Source organism: Acanthisitta chloris, unplaced genomic scaffold (assembly GCF_000695815.1).
Source record: "Acanthisitta chloris isolate BGI_N310 unplaced genomic scaffold, ASM69581v1 scaffold18468, whole genome shotgun sequence".
NCBI lineage: Eukaryota > Metazoa > Chordata > Aves > Passeriformes > Acanthisittidae > Acanthisitta > Acanthisitta chloris.
This window is the reverse complement of record NW_008685576.1, coordinates 2904-25559: the sequence shown is the minus strand read 5'-3', so window position 1 is coordinate 25559 and position 22656 is coordinate 2904. Positions and strand designations below refer to the sequence as shown.

Sequence of the window (22656 nt, the reverse complement as noted above, 5' to 3'; positions counted from 1 at the left end):
TCAGCTTTTTCTTCAAAAAGAGACCCCAGTAAAAACCATGTGAAATGTTGCAACTATTGTCCTTCACCACACTGCTTTGAAATGGCCCTAATCTAAACAAGCTGAGAGACCAAGTGACAAGGAATTATCAAGTAACAGACAGGAACATTAAAGTGAGTAATATGTGCTTACCCAGTAGTCCAACCATCATTAGCAAAACCACGATGTGTTTCACAGACTTTCTTTTGTAAAAATAGAGGAGAATGCAGAATATTATAATTTCTAAGACCTGAAAATAAAAGAGGAGAAAATTAGAACTTGAAAACTATATAATAAATGCTTCATTCAAAGTCTTTGAGATGTCACATTCATTTTTGCTGCTCTAATATTTCAAAGGAGAATTGCTGTATAAAGCACCTTCTGTTAAAAATAACTTTATTGTCATTCAACTGAGCTATCAAACAATTGTTGTCATTTATCCTTCTTATTGTAGCAAAAGTTAAACTTTGAGCATTTCTTATTTAGTTAGTTTTTCTTTTCACACTTCTATCTATATTTTGTTACTGGTAATGTTGAGAAGACTTCTTTAAAGTGACAGCGAAGGTATCCATATTTATTGGTAATAATTCTTACAGAAACTCTGTTTATAATTCCTATGAAGTAAAGCACTTAGTTAAAGAAATAGTAGTCTCTCCTTTTAGCTATGGTATTCCTAGTGTTACTTTGTGATGTGCAAGCTTATTTTTGCTACCCTCTTTGCCCTTCTCACCATTCCTACAAAAAACTCCCTCTGAAGCAGCTTTACTTGCACTAGGCATGGTCCAGTTTTGTTCCTTCAATAACAAGTGACAGCTAAATGACAGACAGTTAAATTTACTGACTTGCTGTTAATACGTCTCTGCAGATTTCCTCAGTAACTCTTGACTTTCACCATCTCAAGTGTGGGTATTCTCCCTCCTATACAAAGGGGTTGCCCAAACACTTCTCTATGCCTAAGTAATACAGCAAGTCCAAGGGCCATAAAGCTTCTTCAAAGCCCAGAAGACTTACAAAAACAAGGCTGATGGACCTCTGCACTGAGAGGTGCTCAGAAGCCTTGGTAGCCTTAGACATAGCATGAAGAAAGAGTTCATTTGCACGTGTTGGAAAGTAATCAAATGGGGGAAATAAGACAGAAAATGAGATTGTCATCATTACTGAATCTGGTTATTGTTATTTTTTGTCAACAAATCATAGAAAAATCTATCTCCTTGATTTTGCCACCAGCACACTATTTTATGTTCTATAATGCCACTTCAGTCTTAAACCAGCAGTTGCCATTAGGCAGCACTAGTCTAAAAAATACCTTGGTGTTGCGGTGATGAAATTTCCAAATAAATTACTACTACTACCAGTTAGTAGTAAGAGTTATATAATGTAAATAGCCCATTTATCATTTTGGAGAGTGACTGCAGCAGGAAAGCCATAATCAGCTACATCCATTTACTAAAATTCTCTACCATGCTTACACCTTCCCCAGTTTAGTAGTGTTTAAAAATATAAGCAGAACATAATTATGCTTTAATTAATTTTTTATTTACCTTCACACTGACCCATTACTCCCAAAGACAACCAAGAGATGATTGCATTTCAGAACATTACGAACACAAATTTGAATTTTATACCACTTTTCTTTAAAACATCAAATATTTATCACAAGATTAAAAAAACCCCAACAATAAATTGTTGGCATTTTGCATTTGTTGGTATTTTTGGTTTTCTTTGTAAAATGTGTTGAATAAAATAAAGCATTTTGCTGCTGGTTAAAAGAAAGCATACCTGGACTAATCCCAGTTTAATAATCTTTGCAATCACTTGTGAAGTGCTGGTCTCATCTCCCTCCAGAGTGGCATCCCTCCCCATCAGGCTTGCACCCAGAGGTGAATTTGGGCCACCAGCTGGTAGAAAAGAGGCTTTTGCCTCAGTTTTACAGTATGTAACTTGGCCAGTCTCCCCAGTTCTATTCAACAGTGCAACACTGGCTATGTCTAAATCAGGAGCCAAGGCAGAATACATGTTACGATCTGCAGGCAGGTGAGTTCATCTTGGCCTCCCTGTGGAAAACTATGACAGGATTTTGAGGGAACTTGAGAGGAGAAGTGAAGGTAGCAGCTTTGCTCTTTGTGCCACTGGCAAACACATCTTAGGGTCAGAGGGGCATGTCACGTTATCAGGCTGCAGCAGCTACAACAGCCTTCAAATAGCTTCAGTTGCTATTTTGACAGTTAAACAATTGCTAACAGACTAGAAGAAATCTGCACTAAATAAATATTCCCCACACAGAAAGGTATTCGTGCTAAGAAAGAACTTCCAGAGACATCCTAGGTATTCTCTTCCATGACACACCAGTTCAGGACTGGCACGCAGAATGGTGTGACTGGGATTGGGCCATGGCACCCGGTGACACAGCACTGTGAGATCTGCTTCTTCTGCCAATGCAAACCTGAGCACCAGTCACCTCTCATAGACCCTTGGTCTGGCTGCCAGAGTGTGCAGAAACCCATGAGACAACCCTACTGCAGGCAGCCAGCTACACCTCCCAGACTGATTCATTTTATGTCCTCTAAACAACCCCAACAGGGGGAAGCACTATCCTCTGCCCTGTGACTGAGATTTCAAACTATGCAAGAACAATCATCCTAAAAAGAGCTAAGGGAGAATCACTGGCTCAACTGCTCCCAGCTCTGGTGTTCCACTCCCTCTTCCACCTCATTCCAGCCCCCAGTGGCAGGCAGTGCCCAGCAGCACCAGCCTTGACTGAATCAGGTCATTGTAGGTGGCTTTGTCCGTCAGCCTTCTGTTGGCCCTCATCCTGTCATCAGCTCTCCTCTTGCTAAAGCTACCATAAAGCTCCACTGTTGTCTCCTCTTGTTTAAAAGCAAACAAACCCACCAAGAAGACTCACTTCTGAAAGGAAACAAACAGCCAAGTAAAGCCATCAAAAGGACATAAGAGTCCCTGATGTCAGCTCTCAAAGGGGCACACAGGTCTGTGTGTGTGGCTGCTTTGGCCTCCTGGGGAAGCCCCAAGCACAGCAGTGGTGCAGGTCCAGAGATGGCAGTCCTGTGATCAAACCTAGAGAGAAAAGTGATGTTTGCTTTTCAGGGCTCCTATTTAAATTTACTCAGCTCTGTCAAGTCTCACATACTAAGCATGAAATTAAAACAATTAGATCTCACCTAGTACTGCCCAGAAGCCAAATGATTCTTCCGTGATTCTCTGCCACTTGGTGACCCACCAACAGGGCACCTTTAACCACAAGACGAGGGAGACTATGACAATTAAGTCACACTTCAAGCAGAGTGCATGGCTCCTGACAGGACCTCACACAGACAGGAGTCCTCCTGGGGTGCCCCAGCTGCTGCCTATGATTGTCTCCTGATAACTACCCAAAATAGTGCTTGCTCTCATAGCTGATAGCTGTGGTAGTGTTAAATATGAAGTCCAGGAATGGGAAGTGCATGGATTATACCAGCTTCACGTATTTTGTTTAGAGGAACTGAAGGAACTTGACCTGCTTACAATCATCTTTGCTATTATAACTAATCTCTACTGATGTCTCCTCAAGCTCACATCTCATCAACATTTTTTATAATCATGATGTTTTCCATGTTTCTAAGCATTACCAGAAGGCACCAGAACAAAATACCACACTGTCTGCCTCAACTCTTTTCTAGCATATACAGCAACATAAGGACCAAAGAACCAGGAGGGTCTTCTAGGCACTTTGAAAGAAAAGCAGAAATGCTTTGAACCTGATTTTGCAGAGATTAAATATTAACAACCCAATACTTACTACACTTCTGTTTAGGGAAACCTAAGAGGTTCATGTATAATTTATGTCTTCTCTAGTGACTCAAAGTGCACATAAGCAAAAGAAAAAACAAGCTTAGGATAGTCATTCTTGCTCAGACATGATTATGCTACTGCAAAGTCTCAGAAGGTGACTCAAAGTTGTCTCGTGAGAATTAGAGGCTATTTCTGCAGAATATGCCAGTGGAGTGCCACATGGGGATGGTTTACCACCCACAGAGAACATTTTGTACCATTGGGGCTTTGTATTTCTCAGCAGACCACACTTCGGGGCTACTTTTAGAAAGACTGTTGGTCTGCATTATACTGCTGCACTGTCTCCTTGCTAGATATTTATAGTGGAAACTCTGCAACTTCTGCTGCACTTTTTTATATCTCAAGAGCCAACCTGTGCCGGGCATTTTACAAACAATTATGAAGAGCTAGTTCCCTGCCCAAAGCGAGTGTTTACAGCAGGGTTTGCTTGATCTTCCAGCAGCATACCAGGATAATCAGGCTGGTATCTCAGAGTCTCTTGCAGAGTCTTTCACTCCTCCCTTTCATTTGGACAGAGGAGGCTTAACACAGATGAATCCAGAGAGCAGAAGGAACAAATAAGGCTTGATACATTGCTGAGTCAACAAGATTTGTGGTATACTTGCTCCATCCTTCCCTGCTAGTCATGCTGTACTTGTAGAATTAGATGCTGGCAGAGGCAGGGAAAAGAGAAAAGAGGGGAAAGAAAGTCCAGGGGTTACCCACCACCTTCTTATAACATCTCCTAAGAAGAATACAGCACAGTCTTCTTAGGCATTAAATTGCATTCGTACTAACTTTTCCTGAAACAAAGTCCTCAGATGGGAAAAGCCCTTTTCCAGCAACCTGTTGGTTTTAAGAAAATGTGAAAGGCAAATAGCACAGAAATATCTGGTGACAATGAGAGTGGATGGGGAGTTTTCGCTCTCCACCATTTCTACACAAATTGGTGACTCAACAGTTTAAAATCAGTGCCTAAAATGCTAGACTATTTTATCATCTATAGGTGGAACTGCATGGTAGAGGGGGATAGTCAGTAGAAAAGAGATAAGGTCCCCCAGTGGGCACTGTGATCCCTGTTCTGAACCCCCTCCTAAAGAAGTCCCTCTTGCTCTGCTGATTTCATGGACTTGCTGAAGCTCTTGCAGAGGCTGAAGCTACCCTTACCGAGTACCCCAAAACTCTTGGGCACTGCCTTCAAAAGCCTCTCTACTGCCTGACTGAAAGTGCATGTTGTGATTTATACAGCATGATCATTAATTTCTTCCACTGAACTGTATCACCATCCTTCAGGTACTTTTAAAATGCACAAAATATTGAAAGAGGGTTTAAAATGCACAGCAAATCAAAAGAGAGGATCAACGTCTTTATAGAAGCATGTAATTTGTGCTTAATCAGTAGTCTCATGGATAGTTAGATACATGTAAAGGCTGCAGGTTGGCTGAAAGATTAAGATCCTTAAACTGTCTGCTCAGTGGCTTTCTAACTGAGCTTCCTACTGAGAAAAGCCTGGGCACTAAGAATCTAACCTGAGTAAGTCACTTTACTGGGAAAAAAAAAAAGTAACTTCTTCTGAAGCTCCTGTATTGCATCTTTTACATTCAGTTGAAGGAAAACAGAAAGACAGAAATTCCTCCTACTCACTCTGGTCTTGTTCCTGATGCTAATTAAATACATCAAAGAAGATACATGGTATTTGAAGTTTGAATACAGATACTTTAATCAAAATAGTATTTTTGCATTTGAATTCCAACTCAGGGTCAGATTAACCTGAGTGGCAGTGAAACAGGCCACCCCTTCACATCTCAGCTCCATACAAAGCTCCTTTCAGCCAGATTTAACAATGTGGGGATAAAACAGAGTGATATGAAAGAAAAACGCATGACCAAGAGCATACACAGCATGTTTTTTAAAAGCACAATTCCATCACATTCCAGAAAAAAAACGTAATTTAGATGTACACGCAGACAGGGTAGAATGAATACATATATAGGAAATACAAGCCGTACCAATATTTATGTTTTTTCCTCAAGCTCCCCAAGCCCCAAAATCTTTCCATTCTTATTAATCCTGCAAAACTATGACTTTCCCCAGCACCTAATTCAAAAGATATCTTTTGGTTCTGCATGCAGACTAGGATGATGACCCAGGAACTTACTCTCTCTCCTATGAAAATCATGCAGTTTATCTTCAGGAGGAGTTTTTCTAGCACTAATTCACAGAGGTTTAAAAAGCTTGCTAACCCCAGTTTTTCTGATTTAGGGAGTAGTATGAACCAGATACTCACTGAATATACCAAAACAGGCCAGCTCACTAAGTAATTCTGTACTTGTCTTGCTGTGAGCTCTTGGGGTAGACTTGGAGCGAATGCCACCAGCAAGTATGTCCCTGTTACTGTCAGTGTTCCTCCTTTAAAGAAAAGGACACATTATTTTGGTAATGTAGTATTTGACAATCATGGTCATCCTTGCTCTCCAGCTGATTTAGAAATAGTTTTGAGAAGAAAATTTAAATCTATTTAAGCAGATCTGGGCTTAGGTAATTGGTTTGCTTTGTAATTGTGGTCTTTTCTAGTCTTTCTTTTATTAAAGACTCAGAGACTTCTGGAAATATGCAAAAAGCTGTCAATAAAGCCTCATGAATGAGGCTTCCAATTCAACAATACATTTTCAAACATTCTCAATTCTAAAACCAAGTGTATGACAAAGGAGAATCAATCCTTTGTATTTCTCACAGGCACAAAGCACGTCACATAAACTTAGCCTAAACTGAAAGGACAAGTTGCTTACTGGTGCAGTCAGCTAGATCATTAACCACTGTAAATAAACATAACTCTCCCAAAGTCAGTGTGGCCAGCTATAGATCTGCCCTGGAAAAATGAGATGCAACACGTACATTCCAGTCCAGTGCTTATGTGAAGTTGTCACAAGACCAACATTTTTGCCAGTCCCTGTTGTATTTGCAGGCCTAATCACCTTTTATAAAAGGTTGATTTGCAAAGGACTGTTCAGACACTAGGTTGCCAGGGCCCCTTTTCAAGGTTGAAGTTGCATTATTGTGCTTTTAATAAAAATCTGGAAGTTCTGCCTTGTGGACAGCCAGCTGACAAACACAGATGTTGATTGAAGTATCAAGATAGAATTGAGCTGATCCCGAGCTCATAAACTGTATTGGATTAAGGAAGATATTAGCTAATCAATTTTTCTTCAAGAAATCTTTAACATTCTTGGCAAACCTATAAATCATTGTGGAATACAAGGCTCAGGAATACAAAACAAAGCACATCCGGAGGGCTTTGCTGGCACTGCTATCACCGACATTTCCTTTGGAAAAGCAGAATTGTTCTATATTTATGTGCTTGCAAAACCATCACCATATTTCCCATCACAGAGCTCATTCCTATGGAATGTAGCAACATTGTTAAATTCTTCTTGCAAAGTCAAACTCACAGAAATAAAATAAATCAGTGCTGAACACTAGTTATAGCAACACACAGTGTATAAGGCCATAAGGGAAACATGATCAGTGAAAGGAGGGAGGGTTTGAATGTAGCAGCTGAGCTGGAAAACTTGGATTTCAAACCTAAATAAATAGTATATAGTATTCCTGGAACGATACTGAACAGATCTCTCCAAAACATTCACGAGAACAGCTGCCTTCACTGCAATTTGGACAATCATGCCTAGACACCAGGAACCCACAGAAGTATCAGGTGCCCTGCATCAGGTGCACTGTCCCAGCTGAGATGGCTTGGTGTAAAGCCCAAACCCCGGAATGTGCTCATGTCTCACTATTACTCTGTTCAAGGTGGGCAATTTTGATATGCAGAACAGTCTTGGACGCAGAAAAAATGCTGACAGGCTTTTATAGTGAAGACATTTCCCAACAAAACAGTTGACAATGTGATTATTTGTTCTTTGAAGTGAAAAAATTAATACCGAAAGGGAACTTACCACTTTTAATTGAGCTTGAAGTTTTGTGCAATGTCTACACAGTAAGAAAAAAATCTGTTATATTTGAATGAATAACTCAATAACTTCACTGTTTTTATTAAAACCGTGATGTACTCATAAAGATAATACTCAAGACAACCTCAGAGGCAGAAAAAAAAGAAATGAAAATACATTTGAACAATAAGGACACATAAGGAATGAGTTATGGTTGTATGCACAGAGGATTTGGGAATGCAGTCTTTTCCTCTTGCATTGAAAATTCTCTCTCTTTTTATCACTTCTTCCCAATTTTCAAAGTATCTGCCTTGAAACACTTGCTTGGGAAAGTGGGAGTGTGAAGATGGGGGGCTGCGTGAGAGTTACAGCTTGCTAAGCATATGGCAGCACACATGTCTGTATTAGCAAATGCTTACCCAATATATCACTAGTCCTCATGGTCTTCTTCAGGAAAATGACAGAAATAAATGCACTACCTAGAATAGAAATATAAAGGTTTGGGGTTTTTTAGTATATTTATTACAATATCAAGTGCTATAGCAAAAAGCTGCTCTGAGCTAAGCTTAAATATATCTCATGGCTGTTGTTGTTGCACCATACCATGATATAAACAGACAGGGGTCCATTCCTGCAACCAACCAATGCTCAGTTAATTCAAGTGTATCCAGCAGGCTCTTCTGTGGTTGAAAAGATGCAATATCCTTCCCATCTCCCACACAGACATAGTTTAAACTGCTCTGATTCAGCCTTATGTGGATGTGCCAGGAAAACTGGGCACTGATCAGCCTCACTGTTTCGCTCCCCATTTTGCTACCAACTCACTATTTGGACTTGCTCAAAGCAAATTGCATCATAGAGTGATAAAATTCTGCTTCTTTAGACTTCAGTGTATTAGAGGCTTATAAGTGAAGTAACAGCAGTACAATCAAGAGGAAGAAAGACACTGCAAAATCACAGTATTTAGTATGAACTAAGAGAGTGGTCATGATGTATGGAAACAGGTAGAAAATCCTGCATATGTACCGCTCAGGAGCACTGCCCATGGTCTTCCACAGTGATTTGTACTGAGGAAGGAGAAAAATAGAAGTGAGCCCTAGAAATAATCTCCTGTTTCTTGGGAAACTCTTTCCTTTGTTCAGCTCTTGCATCTGCTCTCTGCCAGGTCCTAGCCCTGCCTCTTCAGGGTGGGCAGCAGTGGGCAGGTGAGCAGCAGTAGTGGTTGGACCAGGACTTCTGATAAGCAGCTCAGTGTGCACATGTGCTAGAAGGGAAAGAAGGGGTTCGATCTTAGGATGGACGAGACTGTTGGCCACCTGGAAGAGACAGTTTTATTCCAATACACAACATTAGAGCATCTACCTCTAAAGAGAAGCAAAAGAGGCTGGATAACTCCTATGTAAAAGAGATGAGGAAAGTCCTTTGTGAGAGGTGCACTGATAATATTAGATTCACTTAGAAACCTCAAAGACTCTGCCCAGGAAGGACAGTGAAGGGACATATTGAACCTAAGTCATCAGATGCCATTACAAGAGCTCTGTTCCTGCTCACAGCATGAAATTACTGGTTTACTCTTTGCCTCATTATCTCTATTGTTCTGACAGAAAAATTAATTTATGGTTAGCTAGTAGGTGTACTCAGGATAAAACTGGAAAGGTTCACACCAAGAAGTAAACAGATAACTGAAATTCAGCATCATGTCTGTGTTATCCAGTCAGTAAAAAATCTGATATAGCAGAAGTCATAAATTTAAACTATATTGAGAGTGATGGAGATCTATGCAAATGAATAAGTGCAATAAAAGAGTCTTCAACTGAAAACGCCTCACTGAAAGCAAGCTGCCTGACACTGTTTTCTTTATTCAATGTTTCAGTGACAACTTTGCTGGATCGAAGACACCGGTGGTATCCAGGCAACACTGGTAATAGCAGAGCTACCTAGGTTTAGAAAAAGAGAGGACAAAAGCCAGGAAAGAAACAGCATCATCCAAGATAGTGCAGGAATTAATTACTGCTCTGTCTCCTTCTCTCATAGCTCTCCCAAATTCCACCTCAACCCACTCACCTAGGCAGTCACTGTCACAGCAAAGACCTATTGCTTAAAGAACTGATACCTCAGTGATTGGTGGTTGTCTGGGCTCTCTGTATTCAGTGGAGACCTAGCAAATGCAATCCAGGGTTCAATTCCACTGCTGGAATCCAATTTGGGGTGAGATGAGTTATGCTCAGAATTCCAGAGCTCACCTATCTGGAGATGAAAAATGGCAGCTTGGGGGGGATCACAACCTCTGAGACTGGCAGTGGGCACAAGGAGGTACTGGAATGCAGCCAGATAATGAAACTTGTCACTCAGCCTGTCATCCACTTTAATAATACATTCAAATGCAGCAAGCTCTTTCTCCAGAGATAGCTGAAAATGCACCAGAGATCATGAGCTTAACAGAATGCATGCATAATTAATGTTTTATATGAGGTAGAGTAATATGCAGAGGAATCTAAAAATAGGAGAGTCTTTAAGAACATATATTAGGCCATCTGGGATTAGAAGAAAAACTAAGTAGGAGGGGAAGTGCAACACCAAAGTGGGGAGAGGGAGACCCTGGAGACACTCTGAACACAAAAGACAACTGTCCCTGTGGGTAAGCTGCCAATGCTCCATATGCATTCAAGTGAAGAAGAAAAGCAAATGGGGTAAATCTAAGCGAAGAAGCAGAGAACAGTTACACAGACCTGATGAGACACTAAAAGACATACACAACTGATCAGAAGCCTGGCAACCTCTGGCTGTTACCTCCAGGGCTGAGTTTTAAGCAAGTTACAGTAGCCCAGCCAAGAGAACACACTGGCTAACATGATATTTTTATTTTATTTTATTTTGTGACTTTTCTGGGATTTGAACTCCCGCATGAGCCTTTTGAATAGCCTTTTATATTTAATTTTCAGAGTAGGTTTGTATGAAGTTAAAGCAAAGAAACAAGAGATGATAGTGGCTCACTAGAAATGATGGGCTGGGGAGGAGGGGTATGAAAGGAGCCTGTGAGCCCCAGGAATGCAGGCTGGTGTTCGCTAGTTTTGCCTTCTGCTGGCTTTGCAGCTTTGCCTGTCTGGTAAGACAAATGGAAGACATCAAAGGATACCTCAGGAGCCCAGTGGGAAATGCACAGCCCTCCCAGCTGCTCTGATCCTCTTTCTTAACTCCTTCAGGCTCCCGCTCACAGCCTCAGGTGCATTCACCTGCCTAAGACACTGACTCTTCCAGAAAATGCAGTTTTTCACAATACGCTAGATAGCCAACACATTCCCCCTGCCATCTCCTCTCGGCCTGGTGGCCTCCAAGATGATCCTGCTGTGAGGACTTTCTGAGGTGCCTTCTAACTTGAGTTATCCTAGGACCCTTGAACCCTTGGCAGGAGAGTAAGTGGGCATCCAGAGGTTAGAACTAAGACTACCAGATATATGAATTTAAGCCCTTACTGTATCCCAAATTCAGCTCCTAAATGCAGCCCTGCTGAAACTCCCCAGACTCTCTCCTCCCTTCCCACCATCCCTCAGATCACAGACAGTGTATCTTGCATCTTCGCACCTCTCCTCCTCACTACCAGTGATGTAATGCTCTAACACTTTCCTTGTAGCCCACTTCCCCTTCACCTTGATTTTATCCCATCGCCACAGCATGAGTCCAGCTTCCTACTATGCAGCCCATTTTCCCTTTTCCATGCCAGGGTCCTGTTATTCCCACTCCCTCACAGAAACTCTTTTCCTCCTCCTTCTCCACCATTATACTGATGTGGAAAATAAATCATTGAACGTTATGTTCAACTCTATGGGTGAATAGACTGAGGAACTTGGGCAATTGCTGTGCAGAAAAAGTATTCATATGTCTTTGCAACTGGTTTTTGTTTGCCTTTCTTTTTTTTAAAGCTACAGTTATAGAGATTGAGATCTGTGTCAGAGTGAGAAATAGTCTCTTTTTCTTGGGTTTTGTTTTTTAATTGGTCAGCAATAGAATACAATGATACAGAAATGCAGACACAAAATTGTGTCAAAGAGTAAGCTGGCAACAGCTCGGCAACAAGGCAAGAAATTTGTCATTGTTCTGAAGCACGGCTGGTTTTGAACCACTGGTCTTGGGAATACAACACACACATGACTCCAAGCCTGAAAGTCATCAAAGCAATGACTGTATCCCTGGTCATCTGAGAAGACTTGTGTGGTTTGGGGTGAATCAAAACTATTTGGAGCTTTTTAAGTAATTATTAAGGTAAAACCTTCAAAAGCAGGCACAGATCTAACTCCCATTCCTACTGAGAGTGGTAGCCTGCTAGATCAAGAGAAGGGCAGAAAATTTGGGAGATGATCCATTAAGAATTAAACATTACAGAACCAACACATCCTAATGAAATACTTGAGTTTGTTTCATGCCCTGACTGCATGCTTATATTAATATCCATATTTTGAGAAATAAATAGGTCCTGTAAAATGCTGTATATGACAGAGCCTTCCTGTAGGCTCATGGAACTCAAATGAAAAATGGAAAATATGACTTGACGCTACATCAAAATCACGATAAAGAAAAACTGCTGAGTATGAAATGGGAAAAAAGAGTTTGTTCAGGAGCGTAACTGTAATGTTGAAACAACTTCATCTTCTCATCAGCATAAACCAGGCTGTTTTACATTCATAACTGAATGACTATATATCCACATTAATGAATGAATATATATTCACTGCAGCATGTGAATTTCAAATTAAATTGAAAAAATGTTAAAAAATTTTAGTTTGTTCATTATATGCAATTAAGTGCCCTGAGAGAGGGCTGTAATGTTGCTACACATAGCTCAGTCAGCTGCTCATTGTCTTAGAAGAGTGATAGTTTACAATTATCTCCATATGTAGGTTTTCTCCAGCACAAATAGAAATAAAGAGCAGGGTGATGTGTGGGTTCTGTCGCTAGCAGACAATGAATGGTGAGAATCCAGCTCACAAAACAACTCCTCTGCCTCCTAGACATGAAAGCTGCAGTCAGGATTGTTTCTCATTTGTTTCTTTAAGAAAGACATAATACACAACAGAAGTTAAAGACAGAAAATACGTATTGATACATGGTGTGCATTTTCAGCATTTTGTCCAATCCACCCTTAAAAAATTCAAATGAAAGAGTGACCTTCATTTATTTTTCGTATCCAAAACTATTTCACAAAGAAGTATATTTCATTATTGTTTTCTTGCTAGTCAGGCTATTTATGAATATAATTTTGTTACCTCTATTTTTATTGTCAAGTCTACACTAAATAATTTCTTTCACAACTGCTCATAACTTAAATATTAGTGTATCCTTCCTTTTCCTCTTTTTTATTCTAAGATGAGCTTTATGTACTGTTTAAAAAAGATTAGCTCTCTCCTCATAAATGCGTAGACTGCTTGTACTACTTCTGTCTTATCCAACAGGTTTTTTTTTAAAAAAACTGCAAAATTTAATATTTGCCTTAAATGTTCACTTTGTCGAGCTTAACTGATTCAGTCAGCTAAAGGCATTTAAAACCACCCATTCAGCAGAATGCTTTCGTACCCATTTCACTCACAGTCTGGATGAAATGCCAAAGGAGGAGTACTAGTCATTATTCAAACAACATTTCACTTTGAGACCAAGAATTTATGCTGGTTTATGCAACTTAAGGGTCTGTTTCCATCTAATCACACAATTTAAGTTCATCCAGTTGATTTTGCCCTAAATCCAATGAGCAGTGCTCAAGTTATGAGGATATAGTTGCTGCCAGTCACATTTCGAGAAGTGACCTCAAAGTATACTTTATACAGACAGACCCTCAATCTACCTTCCAAGCCGAAGAGATTCAGGATCATCCCAGTACAGGAGAACTTAGAGATGCTACAATCCATCCCCAAACACAAGCTATTGTAGCCTGCCATACAGTCAGGAAGATCAGGAAAGATGATGAGGTAAGCAGTACATTTGACAGATGCAGTTCAGATGAGCAGGAAGTTAAAGGGGCAGAGAATGAGGAGTAGGTCTTCCTGGGCAAGTACCAGTATTTCCATAGGGGTCCCAGAGGCTGTACCTTAAGAAGGGAGCAAGAAAAAAAGCTGAACTGATGACATTACTGGTCATGAGAGGAATGTGGTTTAGCTTAAGTATAGCATGAAAAAAAATGATTGAAGAGTGTCCAAGCATTTTATTAAGCACATTCAGAAGGAAAAAGAGCTGGTTTGGTGAAAGGAGCTGTGCTCACAGTCTTGGATCTGGCTTAAATATCTTTCTCCCATGGAAAGGTTTACCGAGGGGGACTGAAGGAGCACAGAACCACAGATGGCCCCTAATGCCTGTGCACAAAGCATGAGGACAGGTAAGTCCATGTGTACTCTGAAGGCACTGATTGATATGTCATAGCTGGTTTTGAGTGCCTGTAGCACCATCTTCACAGTGGAGTCTGCATATAGACAATTCCTGTCTGAGAATCTCCCTGCCCTAAGGCTATTAGCATAAAACCTCCTTCATCTTATCCTATCTACATCTCAGATTACTGTCTTGCTCAAGGGGAGGCCAGGAGTTCAAAGAAAACCAATCTGCTGACCTAAGTGGGTCGTTTTGGGGTAGACAGGTGAGAAGATCTAGGTATGAGGAGGATGAATGAATGCATTTAGATCTGGTGGGACCTCTGTCTCCTTCAGGGCCAGAGCTCTGCTTAAGGGAGAATTAGAGTATGTGTATGCATAGCCAGAGTTAAACTGAACTAGCTCTGCCTGAGACACCTAGGAAAAAATTCATAACAGGTAATTGACTACTAAAACCTATTCCTAGTTTATGTGGTGGGTATTAATACCGCACTGATTACAATGAAAGGTATTACAGAATGTAGTCAGTTGATGCATAACCTCTTGACAGCCATCCTGAACACTGAATATGTAACTTTTCTAATGTGATTAAACATTAGTGCTGGAAAAGTGGTGGACAGAACATTGAAACATTTTTCCGCATCCCTAATGACAATATCCTAATAAAAAGAATTCCAAATATCAGAGGAAGTGATCAAAAGAGAGACCATTAAGGTGAGCTTAATTCTGGAACTTGGATTAGAGGACATTCACACTTCAGAGTGAAGGAAGAGCCCTGAAAATCATTTTGTTGCACCTTCTAGACAAGTACAAATTAAGTATTTTAAAACACAGTTGGGTGAATGTTTCCCAGATATCATTAGTAACAGAGTTCTCAAAATTCAAAGTTCATTGGGCTACAAAGATGTTACATTACAGTGGATGGGAGAAATCCATTTCTACAAGAATATGTGAGAAACTTTTTCCTAACATACCTTCAGGGATATCAATTTTCAAACTGTAAAGCTTGCCCCAAAGCTATTTATAAGGAGCATATAAAAATGCAAAGGGATCTCAACAATGTCAGTCTAAGTGAGTTAAGTGTAAAACAACTCCCTACAGAATGATGAAAACTGCAGAAGAAATGATCTCCAATGCCCCTTGCCTCTCCTCACCTCCCCAGCACCCAAGTTACTTCTGCAGGCAAAAACAAGACGAGCTAAAAGCCACTGCAGCCTAAAATTACCCAAGCTGCATGTAAAACATGATTTTTACTTTTCAAGTATAGAAAGTTTCTTAATGATCACATCAAACATGTATTACTCCTCCACTTTTAAATTAAAAATTTACTAATTTCTCCTCTTGAAGAAAACAACTGCTGTCCTCTCAAACTATTTAAAACCTTGAACAGATGTAGAGCTTGCATCATTGCAACCACACACAGAAATACTTCCACTGTAAGAAGAAAAAATATAGTCTTTGTAGCTTAATTCTAAGGAAAAAATAATTAAATCTACTGGTGCTGTGCCAATTCATGGTCTGTGGTGCTGGATTCTTTTTAAAACCAGTCATCAGAAGCATTCAGCTCAATAGAATGAGGCACAAACTTTTCACTATTTAATTGATACCGGGTTAAGTGCAAAATTCAGTTGGATGCAGTTAAATGTGGCAGCAGAGCATAATAGATGTTGGCTCCAGTTATTTTAGGATGCTTCCCGTCTCAGAAGTCTGGAGATATATGACGGGCACAGATCAAATCCATTCTGGGCAGAGACTCCAGTCTGCCTTATCCTCCTCCAAACTCCTAGTTTCCAAGCAAAGGAAACTTTCCACGCAGACCCAGAGTGATGGAGATCTGCAAAGAATCCCCTCGATGACTGGATATAGTGCAAAGCACATTTCTCCTCAGCACACCATAGGTACTGTGCTCCCACTGTCAGTGAGAATCAGCCCTTACCATGTGAGATGTGTTGACACTGAATTTGGGAAAAAAAGGCTTCTCAGAAAGTTGGACTTAGGATTCAGATACACATTTGGAGTTTGTTATCAAGTACTTAATTTCTTCTTTAAAAAAATTAACTTACGAAAGACACATTCAACAATACCTCAAAACAACTGCCAGGCAGACTCTGCAAAGTCCACAGTCCACGACCTAAAAAGGTCACAACTTAGCGAGAAAACTATTTCTTGATCTTTTAAACTGGAAGACCTGCTGCCTGAACTGTCCTTTTCCCAGTTTTTAGCAGATGATGCACATGTGTCTTGGTCAGTTTGTCATTGCCCTAAATTATGAAATTTTCTAAAATTAAAAGGATGTACTCTCTCTCTGGCTTTCATTTCAGAAGACAGGAAAGTATCTTGTGGTACGAAGTGTTACTGGGAAGTTATTGCAGTAATTGGCTGTCTACATGATTTTTACTTTCCCTTCCTTAAAGGAATGTCTGCTTGACTAAATAAAATTTCAGATATCTCTATTGTTTGGGCTATGAAATGGATACTGTCAGCTGATATATGGGAATGGAATATAAGATATTAAAGTGCTTTCTGGGGTCTTCCAGGATAAACGTTTTGGGTCAGTTTATTAAAAAAAAAAAGTGGATGAGAATTTTGATAAGACACAACAGTTAGGAAAAATGGTTTCTTGGTAATTGTTATAAGGAGGAACGAAGAATGGAGGAATCAACAGATGCAACATTTCTTCACATTTAACAAAAGTGAAGAAGAGGAATCTGCTCAGATAAAAATCAGTCCTAAATGTGATCTCTTCTTTGTAGCAGTTTAATAACCAGTGGGATTTTTTCCCTTCTCACTGCTTTTCTCTTCTTTTCTCCTGTTTTATATATTTGCATTTTATTCAGTTTGGGGAACAAATTAGATTGGTCAATATCCCTTTGCGTTCAGAGATATCTGGAAATGTCTACTACTGTTAAAAATATAACTACTGCCACCAAAATCACACTGGGATATGTCATATTAATTTACATTTCCATCTCAGGTAATATCTCATTCCTTTCTTTGAGAAATTTTTCTTACTATGGTGAACTAACAATGGCTTTAGATCTCACTCTCCAAAATTCTGCAACAGTTTAACATTAAAGATTACAGTAAATTGCCTGCAGCTTCCTTTCCCCACTATCTCTTTGCTAAATTGCACCCACATATGGTTAGCTGCTTCCTTCCACTGCAGCCAGGCAGTCCACTGGGAAAATAATTAATCTCTGCTACCTTCCCATGCAGAATCACTCACTGCAATGTCACTTCCAAGCATGAAACTGGGAGCTAGAGACAGACCATGAAATGTTATCACTTGCCAATAAGAAGTAAGTGAGCTCCAGCATATGCAGAACTATTGAGATATCTCAGCCCTGGATGTTTCAGCTGTGGATGTGAAGTGACTAGGTTAAGGGATGCAGCTGCAGCTATATTCATGTTTTCACAGCCTCTACAATATTGCCCTGTTCACTCTGTTTTACATTAGTGAAGCATGATAACATATTTTAAAATGTTTCTTTATCTAAGAAACAGCTCATACCTGTCTCAATACCTTAATTACAAAAAAAACCCACACAAAGAGTAAAATCATATCACTTCTGCTGAAGTCCAGTCAATCTGTACAGAAAGGAACAAATGAACAGAATTAATATTGTCCACAAACATACTAAACGTTCAAGAAATGTCTAGGCCCTTTTTGTCACACATTGCAGAGAGTCAAGCAAGTTCACCCATGTCAGCATGAATCATGGTGATGAGCAGGGGACAGGCAGCAGAAACTGCTTGGTGTGATGGCAACATAGAAAACATGTAGGTACTCAGGATCAGACTACAGCTCTGTGCTGTCAGCAGAGGGTCAGCCTCCCTCCTCAGGGGCTTTTAGAGCTGGCAGCACTGGTACAGCACTGGGTGACTAACTGGCTGGAACTGGCAGAGCACAAAGTGATACAAAAGATAAAACTGTGGAGAAGAAAGTATATTAGAAGAGTCTCTGAGTTAAGTAGACAGTTTTTGTTAAACTGTCAGCTCATGCAATTGTATGAATAATTTCTTTTCAAACCACAACATTTAATGTTTTCCTTTTGTGTTCCTGCTGCAGTTCCTGCTGTATTACTCCTCTAGTCACAAGAAAACGTTCGATTAAAACATGTACCCAAGCAAGAAATGGCAAACCATCTCACCTATGACAGACACACATCCCAGTGGAGCGACAAGAGCCACAGGGGCAAATCCGTAGGCTGTGAAATTGCCCACCTCTCCAAGCCCCAGGAGGGTAATCCCACACCACCATAGCTTGCTCGTGTAGTAGGGCTTCAGCTCTCTTTGGCCAACCAGTCGGAGATGAGCGCATTTCTAGAAGATTAATTGTTAGGAAGAGGTATGAATAGAAAGACTTCCATTGTGTTCTTATGTCTGAGAAAAGCAGAATAATTAAGGGGGCTGTCAACTTCAAATTCCAGGTGCATTGAGGTTTTCTTTTTAAACAAGACTTTCAGCTTGTTGTTGCAGAGCTTTGTGTTAATTCAGTGATGCTTCAGATGTGCTTTCATAACCGTGGTGGAAATGGTTGAAAAACCAGGTCTCTGAATAAACCTGAAAAATACTAAGTGAATACTAGCTAGTGCTTCCTAGCTATGACTGCACACATCCCTTCCTGCCTCAAAGCAAAGCTCATGATTTCCACAGCTTGTGCTGTGAATATTCAAAGGCAGGAGATGGGGCAGAATCAGAACTGTGGCAACACACTGGGAGAAGGGGAACAGACAACATGACATTCCTGTCCATGATGTATATCCTCACCAGAAATAAAACTTCAAAATTAAAAAGGCAGCACTTAATCACATCCTCTGTAGGGAGGGCTTTAAAACAGTTAGGGAGAATTTAGGATTTGGCTACAGTCTCCTGTTTGACCTTAGTGAAGATCACAGATAAAGAATTATTTTCTGAAGGAAAAACAGCTATACCTGTGCCAACAGGTATAACATATACTCAAGTAATACTTCATTAACACTTCCCATTACATGAAGATGCTATCATTGACACAGGTTGTAATTGTTTTTTCTCTTGTTGTACAGCAAGAACCTGTATATAACAAGATAATTTGTCTTTGATCACACTGATCATCTGAAACAGAGTCCAGGCAGTCTCCATCAGGAAGGTGTCATAAATGGGAATGATGCAATGTTTACCACATTAGTTTTGCAGAATATCGTTTCCTTTCTCAAATTACAATCAAGTGTCTCTGTGCATGCATCAAAAAATGCTGGAACTCAAAAGATACAGTTATCGCCATATAAATGGTGGCAATTTGTTTTTCACCATAACTTAATATTTGATTTTAGAGGTGTCCCTGCAGAGCCCTGGGGAGGTTGTAAACAATTCTGGGGGCCATCTCTGCCCACATGGAAGACAAGAAGGTGATCAGGAGTAGCCAGCATGGATTCACTACAGTTAATTCATGTTTGACCAACCCAGTTGCCTTCTATGGTGAAACAACTGATGGATGAAGGGAAAGCAGTGGATATTGCCTACCTTGACTTCTGCAAGGCTTTCAATGCTGTGTCTCACAGCATCCTCATAGGCAAATTCAAGAAGTGCAGGTTGGATGAGTGGACTGAGGTGGATTGAGAACTGGCTGAGCAGCAGATCCCAGAGAGCTGTGATCAGTGGCACAGAGCCTAGTTGGAGGCCTGTCACTAGTGTCCCCCAGGGTTCTATACTGGGCCCAGTATTGCTTAACTTGTTCATCAGTGACTTGGATGAGGGGATAGAGTTCTCCCTCAGGAAGTTTGCTGGCAATACAAAACTGGGAGGAGTTGCTGATACCTCAGAGGGCTGTGCTGTCCTTCAGAGGGACCTTGGCAGGTTGGAGAGATGGGCAAAGAACCATCTGAAATTCAACAAGGGCAAAGGTCTTGCACCTGGGGAAGAGTAACCCCAAGCACCAGTACAGGCTGGGGGCTGACTTGCTGGAGACCAATTCTGTGGAGAAGGACCTGGGGGCCCTGTGCATAACAAGCTGTCCATGAGCCAGCAGTGTGCCCCTGTGGCTATTTTGGCCAACAGAATCCTGGGATGCATTGTTGTTTCACCTGAATACAAGGAAGAGCTTCTTTACTGTGCCAGTGACTGTGTACTTGAACAGATTGTCCAGAGAGGTTGTGGAGTTTCCCTTGCAGAAGATATTCAAGAACAATCTGTACACAATCCTGTTCCATGTGCTCTAGGACAACCCTGCTTAAGCAGGAAGGTTGGACCAGATGACCCACTGTGGTCCCTTCCAGCCTAATTGATTCTGTGATTCTGAATTTTCCTCGTACTTCCATTCTACGCCACAGGCCAAGCAGTAATATCTCTGATCCTCCATAGTCTTAGTAATTTCTCTTGTTGAGAGGATGCAGCACATTATTGCAGCTTCATGGAACATATGCATGGGGATGAAATCCTAGGAAGTTTAGCCCTCCAGGGCTGTGAAATTAAATGCTGAGATCTAGAGAAAGTCATTATTCATATTTAGAAAATACTATTACTAAATGGAGAAAAATCTATTTTAAATGCTAAATAAAAATTTCAGTTTAAACTATCTGTCAAACAGCAGTGAGAGCTATTGGGTTTTCCTAAACAGCATGTAAAAACCTGAAAGATAGTCCAAATCCAGTAAGTGCTGTTAATGATGACAAGTCAATAGAAGCATATTCCCTTGGCAAAGCATCCACTTTGGCTTTCAGCAGACAAAAGTATAAAGTCTGAACAACCTCATTATTACAGGCTAGACTGAATTTCCACTTCACCTTCACCTTTCCACTTCAACTCAGAAGTTTTCCTAGAGCCTGTCCTAGCACCATCACCACCAACAGGCTGGAACTCATATCAGAGAAGCAGATGTCATACCAACCTGCCTGCCACCCCTGCCTAACAGGTTTCTTTCTATGGGATTCTCCAACTAGAGATACTTAAAATAGGAGGGAATCACTGAAGAACGTTCTAGCATTAATAAAGTCAGTTATCATGAATAGATTTCATATTTCACAGCTTTCTGCTTTATCCTTTACAGAAGAAGCAAGAATTAGATTCATATGAGACATACAACTCCTAAAATACAAGCTAACAAAAATACTTTTTCTGGACAACTTAGATAGCAACGTGCTCTGTGTTTTAAAAACTTTTGTTAGAAGACCTAAAAATACAATGGAGTCTACAAGATATGTATTATAGTGAATTATTTAACTTTCTACTGAGTATGTATTCTAATCATTAACACAAAAAGGATTTTATAAATGTCATCCTACAACCCTTTACCACAGTTGTAAGGGCAGCACCTCCCATTACTTTTATGATTTAAATAGTATTTACTCAGATTATTTTATCCCAATTGCAGAAGGAAAACTAAATTGGTCAAAGTTGCTTTGGGGCCCAATACTGCAAAAAACTTTATGCCTTTATGCATTTAATTACATCAATCACTCCATTAAGCAGTGCCTAAGACCTTGTGGCCAATTCAATTTTAGATTTGGACACTCTGAGACAGGTTCAGTGGGACCACAAGTGAGTCACAGCAGGTATTTCCTCATGGCACATTACATGGAGGAGCAGGAGTTAAGAATTTTGACTCTGTTCCTATATGAGAATTACAGCACAGAACAGGTTGAGAGCTCCCAACAATTCCAAAGTCCCAGCAATGACTGAAGGGCACTGTTAAATTACAGTTAAAGAGAGAGAATGCTTATTAAATGCAACAAAATTTGTATTCTGAACTTCAACAAAACCAAACTGCAACATAAGTTACTTACTAAATATAAACAACTCCACATAAAGAGAAACAATTTCATACCTGTATATTCAATGAGACACTAATCAGAAAATTTGAAGCAGCAGCAAGCAAAACTCCCAAGAGCTGAGTCTGCAAGATCACAAAACAGAGAAGTATAAAAATACTTATTAGGTTCAGAAGAACAATACAATGGTGGTTTTCTGGTAGCACATTGTAACCCAGTCAAAAACAAATTATTGCACTTTTCAGTGAATGAGTTCATGCTGCACTGAGTAAACTGATATGAAAATATCTCTGCACAGTTGACTAGGGTTTAAGTAGCAAACAAGTGGGAATGGAAAGGGCATCTCAGTGCAGGAGGTGGTTTTGTTGTCCTTCAGTAGAACACTTTCTTATATCTCACAAAAGAGAAAACTAGGCAGGTCTCAGATGAAAACTACACACAGTTATGCTTTTTTTGGGGGGAAAAAGAAAGGACCTGCTTTGTTACATAATCCAGAAGCAATTAAATCATTTGTACTGGAACACAATTACCTTACGTGTTAGCATATCCACTATTTGACAGGGCAGCCAGGAACATAGGTCTCCTGACAGTTTCTTTCATCTCTTGTGTTATTTCATTAAATCATTTCCTAATCAGCCTGTCTAATTTTCAGTAATATTTGCCGACTTTCTATGAAGCTGCAAAATTAAAAATATTCAAGCAGGAGCCATTATTTTGGAAAGCAGCCATTTATAAAGATGCCATTTCAGCAAGGTCACACAACAGGTA

The 22656-nt window shown here is 40.2% G+C and overlaps 1 protein-coding gene across 1 annotated transcript in view; it reads right to left on the bottom strand.

Annotated features, from left to right (window-relative positions):
- The window catches only part of NIPAL2 (NIPA-like domain containing 2), a gene marked incomplete at its 5' end in the record, with an annotated part of 32475 nt that extends 10462 nt beyond the window's left edge, over positions 1 to 22013 (bottom strand). The window contains 5 exons of the mRNA XM_009079821.1: positions 172 to 268; positions 6134 to 6255; positions 8213 to 8272; positions 18295 to 18466; positions 21945 to 22013. Of these exons, the coding sequence (XP_009078069.1) occupies positions 172 to 268; positions 6134 to 6255; positions 8213 to 8272; positions 18295 to 18466; positions 21945 to 22013 (520 nt within the window). The remainder of the gene's footprint in view (positions 1 to 171; positions 269 to 6133; positions 6256 to 8212; positions 8273 to 18294; positions 18467 to 21944) is intronic.
- Between the last annotated feature and the right edge of the window lie 643 nt (positions 22014 to 22656).